This window comes from Lycium ferocissimum, chromosome 7 (assembly GCF_029784015.1).
Source record: "Lycium ferocissimum isolate CSIRO_LF1 chromosome 7, AGI_CSIRO_Lferr_CH_V1, whole genome shotgun sequence".
NCBI lineage: Eukaryota > Viridiplantae > Streptophyta > Magnoliopsida > Solanales > Solanaceae > Lycium > Lycium ferocissimum.
The window spans coordinates 63,882,762-63,892,228 of NC_081348.1; the positions used below are offsets into that span (position 1 = coordinate 63,882,762).

General features: G+C 46.1%; 1 protein-coding gene across 1 annotated transcript; it reads right to left on the reverse strand.

The window, feature by feature from the left end:
* Positions 1-5,301: 5,301 nt before the first annotated feature.
* LOC132062425 (uncharacterized) lies at positions 5,302-8,278 on the reverse strand. Its single transcript, XM_059455000.1, has 2 exons — positions 7,861-8,278; positions 5,302-5,513 (listed from the first exon to the last, which is right to left on the reverse strand). Exons 1-2 carry the CDS (start codon positions 8,276-8,278, stop codon positions 5,302-5,304), a joined length of 630 nt encoding a protein of 209 aa, XP_059310983.1.
* Between the last annotated feature and the right edge of the window lie 1,189 nt (positions 8,279-9,467).

Below are 9,467 nucleotides of genomic sequence, written 5' to 3' on the forward strand. Positions count from 1 at the left end.
GAAGTCATATTCTACACTCCTAGATAATAAAGCAACAATAAAATCAATAATCCATTCATTACTTAAGGGTTTCATAAGTTCTAGGATTCTAACCTCTCAATTCACCATTAAAGAACCATTAGCGGATGTAGGAACTTAAGACGATTATGGAATGAATGAAGATAAAAGTTGCGACTTACTTTGATGAAGAGTGGTGCCCTAACCTTAGAAAAATTGCCTCAATATTTCTTGGGAACTGTTTTTGGTGTTACGTGGGGAATGACTTCAAAATATGAAATATAAAACACAGTTTCTGCCTCCTGTTAACTGTTGCAGCTGTCGAGGTTCGCTACGGCGGTCTCGCTATAGCGGGATTCGTCCTGCTATGGCTGACCTCATTTAATTCCCCATTTCCCGCAACGGCAAACCACGCACCGCTATGGCGGACACGCTAGAGCGGTATTACCACCGCTGCAGCGGTCCAAATCAACTCGAGCTCCGGTGTTTTCACCAGATTTTCACCCAACACCCTAATATCAATCTGAGACCCTACAAACACAAACTAAACATGCAGATCAATGTAAAAATGTATTACGGCTCACTCGAGGCCTCGAAATTCCCAACGGAGGACAAATTTACTAAGTCATCCCCTCAACGGAAATGAAGGTAAGTTTCAGACAATGCATAACAACAAACAACACAAGTTTCAGCTTTTAGACTTCTAACTCCTTGAGTTCACATTAAGCTCATTTCTATTCTCAGGTGGGTACTAGCAAGGGTAAAAATGGTCAAAGCCCCCATAACGACCGATCGGGTTGTTACATCAGATACCAATTAAACAACCATTCATCCCTGAACGGATAGAGAGAAAGAAACAAGGGGAAAGGTACCCAACTCAATGAAAAGCTGGGGTTACTTATTACCCATATCGGATTCCGTCTCCCAAGTAGCTTCCTCAATGAGACGATTCTTCCACTGAACCTTCACGGACGCTATCTCTTTCAACCTCAACTTACGAACCTCCCTATTTGGAATAGCAATTGGCTCTTCCTCATAAGACAGATTTTCATCCAACAGGACTGAATCCCAACGAATGATAAAAGAACCATCACCATGATATCTCTTCAACATAGAGACATGAAACACCGGATGAACGCTAGACAAACCTGGAGGTAAAGCCAACTCATAGGCTACTTCCCCCACTTGATTGAGGATCTCAAACGGACTAATGAATCTAGGACTAAGCTTATCTTTCTTCCCAAACCTCATCACACCCTTCATGGGTGAGACTTTCAACAAAACTTGCTCCCCAACCATGAACTCAAGATCTCGGACCTTTCGATACGCATATTCCTTCTGTCTACTCTGAGCCGCCAAGAGCTTTTCCTGAATCACCTTAACTTTATCTAAGGACTCTCTCAAAAGGTTAGTACCCCATGGCCTCACCTAAAATGCATCAAACCACCCAATAGGATATCTACATCTCCTCCCATAAAGATCTTCAAACGGGGCCATATCAATGCTCGAGTGGTAACTATTATTATAGGCAAACTCTGCCAATGGTAAGAATTGGTCCCAATGACCACCAAAATCAATCACACAAGCTCGGAGCATATCCCCTAGGACCTAAATCGTCCGCTCAGACTGACTATCTATCTGAGGGTGGAAAGCTATACTAAGGTCCAATCTAGTGCCTAACTCAGACTGTAAAGTCCTCCAAAATTGGGACGTAAACTGCGTGCCTCTATCAGAAATGATGGAAATAGGGACCCCATGCAAATGTACAATCTCCAGGATATAAATTTGGGCTAACTTCTGAGCGGTATAGGTGATCTGAACTGGAATGAAATGGGCAGACTTAGTCAATCTATCAACAATGACCCAAATCGAATCAAACTTGCCCAAGGTCTTCGGAAGACCAACAACAAAGTCCATAGCTATCCTCTCCCACTTCCACTCGGGAATGGGCATCCTTGGGAGCGTACCCCCGGGTCTCTGATGCTCGTACTTAACCTGCTGGCAGTTTAGACACTGTGAAACAAACTCAGCGATATCACGCCTCATCCTAGTCGCGATACATCTTGGTAGCACCAGGATGAATAGAGTATCTAGAACTGTGAGCCTCCTTTAAAAGTGTCCGAATCAAGTCATAGACACGCCCCTTAATCCTCAAAATGCCCTTGCTGTCAATTATGGCCTCCTTGGCCTCACCACTCAAAACCTTGTCACAAATCTTGCCTACGTTCGCGTCCTCAAATTGCCTTGCCTTAATCTGCTCCAGAAATTATGATCTCGCCTCAAAACAAGCCAACACTCTTCGTGAATCAGACACATCAAGCCTCATGAAACTGTTAGCCAGAGTCTGAACCTCCCTGGCCAACGGACGCTCTGACGTAATCAAATGAGCCAAACTACCCATACTAGCTGATTTCCTGCTCAAGGCATCTGCTACCACATTTGCCTTGCCAGGATGATACAAGATAGTAATATCATAATCCTTAAGCAACTCCATCCATCTCCGCTGCCTAGAATTAAGATCCCTCTGAGTAAACACATGCTGAAGACTGCGATGATCAGTAAATACCTCACAACGGGCACCATAGAGATAGTGCCTCCAAATCTTTAACGTAAAATCCAAGTTGCCAACTCCAAGTCATGAGTAGGATTTTTTTTTTCATGAACCTTCAGCTGTCTGGAAGCATAAGCAATCACCTTCTTTTCCTACATCAAAGCCGCACCCAAACCAGAATGAGAAGTATCACAATAAACCACAAAGTCCTTGCCCTCCACAGGAAAGGATAGAATAGGAGTTCCAGTCAACAACGTCTAAAGCTTTTGGAAGCTCTCCTCAGACTCGTCGGACCACTGAAAGGGTACCTCTTTCTGAGTCAAATGGGCAATAGAAGTAAACCCTCTCCCGAACTGACGGTAGTAACTAGCCAAACCCACAAAACTGCAGATCTCTGTCACGAAAGTTGGCCTGGCCCAATCTCTCACTGCCTTAATCTTTCTTCGGATCCACTATAATCCCCTCTTTCGAAACCACATGCCCCAAGAAGGACACAGACACAAGCCAAAACTCACACTTAAAGAACTTAGTATACAACTGCCTGTCTCTCAGACACCCTAGAACAATCCTCAAGTGTTTTTCATGATTTTCTTTATGATTCGAATAAATCAAGATATCATCAATGAACACAATCACAAAGGAATCTAAGTATGGCTTAAAAATACGGTTCATCAAATCCATGAAAGCAGCTGGGGCATTAGTAAGCCTAAAAGACATAACAAGAAATTCATAATGCCCATATCTAGTCCGGACAGCTATCTTAGGAATATCCTCTGCCCGAATTTTCAACTGATGATAACCCGATCTCAAATCGATTTTCCAAAACACAGAAGGCCCCTGAAGCTGATCAAACAAATCATCAATAAGAGGGATGGGGTATTTATTTAGGAGGGTGACTTTATTCAACTGGTGGTAATCAATGCACATCCGCATGGTCCCATTTTTCTTTTTCACGAAAAGCACAGGAGCGCCTCACGAGGAGACATTTGGACGAATAAAACCCTTATTAAGAAGATCCTGAAGCTGTTCTTTCAATTCTCTCAACTCAGCAGGCGCCATCTGATATGGCCGGTCCATGGCTCTAAGTCAATGCAAAAATTGATATCACGATCTGGAGGCATGCCTGGCAAGTCAGCGGGAAACTCCTCTGTAAACTGGCACACCACTGGGACTGACTCAATAGATGGACCCTCTATACTAGTATTACGAATATATGCCAGATAAGACAAACACCCCCCTTTCTACTAGTTTCTTGGCATGAATAAAGGAAATAGTTTTCTTTGGGGAGGGACTAAGGTTACCCTTCCACTTAAGTCTAGACAGCCCAGGCATAGCTAAGGTGACTGTCTTGGCATGACAGTCCAGAATCACATGGTAAGGAGCTAGCCAGCTCATACCCAGAATCACATTAAAATCTACCATGTCTAGAATCACTACGTCAACCCAGGTGCCATACCCTATAAATGTGATAGTACAAGATCGATAAACTCTATCTACAACTATAAAGTCTCCAACTGGAGTAGATACATGAATAGGGGCGTCAAGCAAATCACAGACCATATCAAAACCCATAGAGTAATATGCAAACACATAAGAGAATGTAGAACCCCGATAAAATAATACAAAAGCCATCCGGTGACAGACTGAGATGTTACCTGTAATGATAGCATCTGAACCCTCAGCCTATGATCTGTCAGGAAAGGCATAATAACGAACCCGTCCACCAGTAGCCTGCGAACCACTACGATTAACCTATCCTGCCTGAGCTTCACCTCTGACGAGCTGATGCCCACCTCTGCTTGACTAAAACCCGCCTCTGTTAGGCTGGGTGCCACCTCTACTCGCTGTGTGACCCCCACGCCCAGTCTGAGCACGGTTTCCATAATAAGATCCTCCTCTCCTACCTGATGCTGGAGCTCTGAGAGCAGCGAAACTGAGCACCTTGGCCACCTTGCCTAAGTCTGGGATAATTTCTCTTGAAATGCCTCTGCACACCATACTTAAAACACCCACGGTCCAGCGTAGGTCGCTAAACAGAAACATATGAAGCAGAATAACCCCCATGGTCTGAAAATCTAGGCGGTGCGCCTCCTGGCTGCCCGAAAGAGTAATGACTGGCCCAGGATAGACCTCCAGCAGAAACCTGCATCGCTGACTGAATCGGACGTCTTGAATAAACCTGAGAACTCTGGCCCTTAGAGAAAGAGCCATTGAAATTACCACCCTTTCGGGTCTTCATCTCTGCATACTTAACATACCCATCCTGTTTAACACCCTCAACAGTCCGGACATGATCTTCCACTTCCTGGAAGGAAGCACCTGTGTCTAAAAGCTGAAGAGCTGACAACTGAAGAGCAGTGTTCAACCTTTTCACAAATCGCCCAACTCTTTCCTCCTCAGTAGGCACAAGCTAGACAAAGATAGCGAGACAACGAATGGAACCGAGCCTTATAAGCAGCTAACAAAAAATTACCCTACTCAATATTACTAAAATAATCATGTCTCTGGTCCCTCAAAGTGAACATACTTGTCTAAGAACACCTGATAAAACTGAGTCCATGTCAACGGAGGCAATCCCGCTGGCCTGTACTCCACAAAAGCCCTCCGCCATAACTTAGCATCACCTAAGAGCTGAAAGGTCACAAACTGAACACCATACTTCTCCACTGCCCCCATCTTATGGAGCCTCTCATGACAGTCCATGATGAACTCATAAGCATCCTCAACCTCAGTGCCATAGAACTCAGGAGGCTTCATCTTAGTGAACCTCCAAAACAAATCATGCTCATCCCCGGACTTTCCACTGGTCTAGGAAATACCTCTGGTCCTGGAGCCTCATCTAAATGAGGAGCCATAACTGCAGCATGCTGTAACCCCAGAGTGCGAACTTCGCCCAAAGCCGGATTACCTACTCTCACACCCTGAGCACCTGGAGCAGCGGGTAACACACCTGCCTCTGCCAACCCTTTCAGTAGGTTCAGTACTCAAACCATGATGTCTGACAAAGACCGAGGAGCTTTAATATCCGGCGCTCTAGCGCCGCCGGGCAACTCGCCGCCTTATCCGGAACTACCCGAGGCGCGGGGGACCCGCCGCAGCTCCTCGAGCGGTGGGCCGCAGGAGCCCCACCCCTGGCTGGTGCTACCGCTTCCCTGCCTTTGCCATGGCTACGGCCCCTTCCCGGCCTCCACCACGAACTGCGGCCCCAGCGGCCAGCGCGGGTACCCATTTGCTGCTGCTGCTGCCGCACGAGTTCTCACCATCTGTGAGAGAATAGAAAGAAAAGTCAGATACCAATTTGAATCATCTAGATACCAATTGGAATCAAGTAGCACGAAAGAAATAAAGAAGTTGAATTTTTCTAGTGTCCCATAGCCTCTTGAAGATAAGTACAGACATCTCCTTACCGACCCGCAAGACTCTATTAGACATGGCCTTGTACAACGAAATCGACGAACCTAGGACTCTGATACCAACTTTGTCACGACCCAAGTAGCCATGAGTGGCACCCACACAATTCCTTAGTGGGCGAACTATCCCCTTATCCCTTTTACTTAGTCATTTGAACAATTATAAAATATAACAACAACAAGCCCAGTATAATCCCACTATGTGGGGTCTGGGGAGAGTAGAGTGTACGCAGACCTAACCCCCACCTTGAAAGGTAGGGCGGCTGTTTCCGAAAGACCCTCGGCTCAAGAGAGAAAAACAAGACAAAAGGTCAGATAGGGCCAAGCATATAGAAAACAATATGAAAATAAGGAATAACAAAAGTGAGAAAGTCATGGTAGAACAGTCCGGAAAGAAAGGAGCATTAACTACTATAGATAAATAAGATAATCAAAGTACAACGGCCCAACAAATATAAGCGGCAATCAAATGCAAAAATCAAATGGCACAATCAAATGAGCAAAACCGCAACACTATGGTGAAAGGATAAGCCACCTAGCCTTCTATCCTAATCTGAGTCCTCCACAACCTCCTATCTAAGGTCATGTTCTCGGTGAGCTGAAACTGTGCCATATCCTGTCTAATAACCTCTCCCCAATACTTCTTCGGCCTTCCTTTACCTCTCCTAAAACTGTCCATAGCCAACCTCTCACACCTCCGCACTAGAGCATCTGTGTCTCTCCTCTTCACATGCCAAACCATTTCAGCCTCGCTTCCCGCATCTTGTCCTCCACCGATGCCACTCCCACCTTGTCTCGGATATCTTCACTCCTAATTCTATCCCTCCTAGTGTGCCCACATATCCACCGCAAGATTCGCATTTCCGCGACTTTCATCTTCCGAATGTGACATCTTTGACCGGCCAACATTCCGCTCCGTACAATAAAGTCTGTCTAACCACCACTTTGTAGAACTTGCCTTTAAGTTTTGGTGGCACTTTCTTATCACACAAAGACTCCGGAGGCGAGCCTCCATTTCATCCACCCTGCACCAATACGATATGAAATATCGTCGTCGATATCCCCATCTCCCTATATAATAGACCCAAGATACTTGAAACTTTCTTTCTTTTGAATGGCCTGGGTACCGAGCCTCACTTCCTCATCAGCCTCACGCGGTACGCCACTGAACCTGCACTCCAAGCATTCTGTCTTGATCCTACTCAATTTAAATTCTTTAGACTCTAACGTCTGTCTCCAGCCCTCCAGCTTATCGTTAACTCCGTTGCGAGTCTCGTCAATCAGGACTATGTCATCCGCGAACAACATACACCAAGGCACCTCACCTTGTATTTGTCGCGTCAATTCATCCATCACCAAGGCGAATAGAAACGGGCTAAGAGTTGATCCCTGATGCAACCCCATCAGAACAGGGAAGTGCTCCGAGTCTCCTCCTACCGTCCTTACCCTGGTCTTAGCTCCATCATACATGTCCTTTATCGCTCTAATGTACACCACAGGTACACCTTTAGCCTCCAAGCATCTCCATAGACCTCTCTTGGCACTTTGTCGTAGGCCTTTTCTAGGTCAATGAATACCATGTGCAAGTCCCTCTTCCGCTCCCTATACTGCTCCACCAATCTCCTTACAATATGAATGGCTTCTGTAGTCGAGCGCCCCGGCATGAATCCAAACTGGTTCTCTGAAATAGACACACCTCTCCTCACCCTCATTTCCACCACTCTTTCCCACACTTTCATGGTGTGACTTAGCAGCTTGATACCTCTATAGTTGTTCGCAGCTTGAATGTCTCCCTTGTTCTTGTACACTGAATCATTGTACTCCACCTCCATTCTTCCGGCATCTTCGCTCGTCTTGAAAATGACATTAAACAACCCGGCCACCACTCCAAGCCTACCCTGCCTGCATTCTTCCAAAATTTCCCAGGAATCTCGTCAGGTCCGGTCGCTCTTCCCCTGCGCAACCTACGGACAGCTCCCTTAACCTCCTCAAAATTTATACTCCTACAATAACCAAAGTCGCGACGCCTATCAGAGTGCTCCAAGTCTCCCATCACAATGTCTCTGTCCCCTCCTTCGTTCAAGAGTTCATGAAAGTATGACTGCCATCTCGGTCTAATACGGGTTTCCTGTACCAACACTTGGCCATCCTCGTCCTTGATGCACTTCACTTGATCCAAGTCGCGTGCCTTCCTCTCTCTCGCCTTGGAGAGCTTAAATAGCTTCTTATCCCCACCTCTGTCCTCTAGTTCTGCATAAAGGCATTCAAAGGCTGCGATTTTAGCCGCCGAAATTGCCAACTTCGCCTCATTTCTCGCCATCTTATACTTTTCCCTGTTCATCCGCTTCTCTTCATCATCCTTGCTATCTACCAACTTCACATATGCCTGCTTCTTTGCTTCTACCTTCCCTTGGACTTCTCCATTCCACCACCAATCCCCTCAGTGCCCCCACGGCGGCCTCGTGAGACCCCCAATACCTCTCTAGCTGCTTCCCTAATGAAACTAGCCGTCCTATCCCACATACTGCTCGCATCCCCCCTACTATCCCACGCTCCCATAGCCATCAACTTCTCTCCTATCTCTAGGGCACTAGACAGAGTTAAACTCCCCCACCTAATCCTCAGTCGATCATCCACGACCCTCTTATTCTTCTTCCTTCTTATCTCCAAATCCATCACCAATAGCTTATGTTGGGTCGTAAGATTCTCACTTGGTATGACCTTGCAGTCCTTATAGAGGCCTTTATCATCTTTTCTAAGAAGCAAAAAGTCTATTTGCGTCGCAGCCACTGAGCTACGAAAGGTTACCAAGTGTTCCTCCTTCTTCGAAAAACTCGAGTTGGCTACTACCAATCCAAAAGTTTTTGCGAAATCCAGGAGTGAGACTCCTCCACCATTCCTGTCCCTGAAGCCAAATCCTCCATACACCTCGTCATAACCCCTCGAAACAGACCCAATGTGCCCATTGAAATCTCCTCCTATGAATAACTTCTCAGTAGCGGTATACTTACCACCACTTCGTCTAAGTCCTCCCAAAAGTGCCTTTTTACCTCCTCGTACAAACCCACTTGTGGCGCGTAGGCACTAATAATGTTCAAGGTGAACCCTCCAACGACTAACTTAATCGCCATCATCCTGTCATTGATCCTCCTAACCTCTACCACCTGATCTCTAAGCTCACTATCTACTAAGATCCCTACCCCATTCCTATACCTTGACTTGCCCAAGAACCAAAGCTTGTACCCGTCCACATCCTTAGCTTTAGGTCCTACCCATTTAGTCTCTTGGACGAAAGCTATATTAATCCTCCTCTTCTTAAGAATCTTAACTAACTCTATGGACTTTCCCGATAAAGTCCCAATATTCCAAGACCCTACGCTCAACCTAGAAGCTCCCTCAACGCCCTTAGCCCCCCCAACCCTAGCCCCCGATCCCAACCGAGAACATGACCCTAGTCTACCATCCCTCACCAAAGCCAGTAAAGCAAATATACGCTAGTGAAAGGTTAA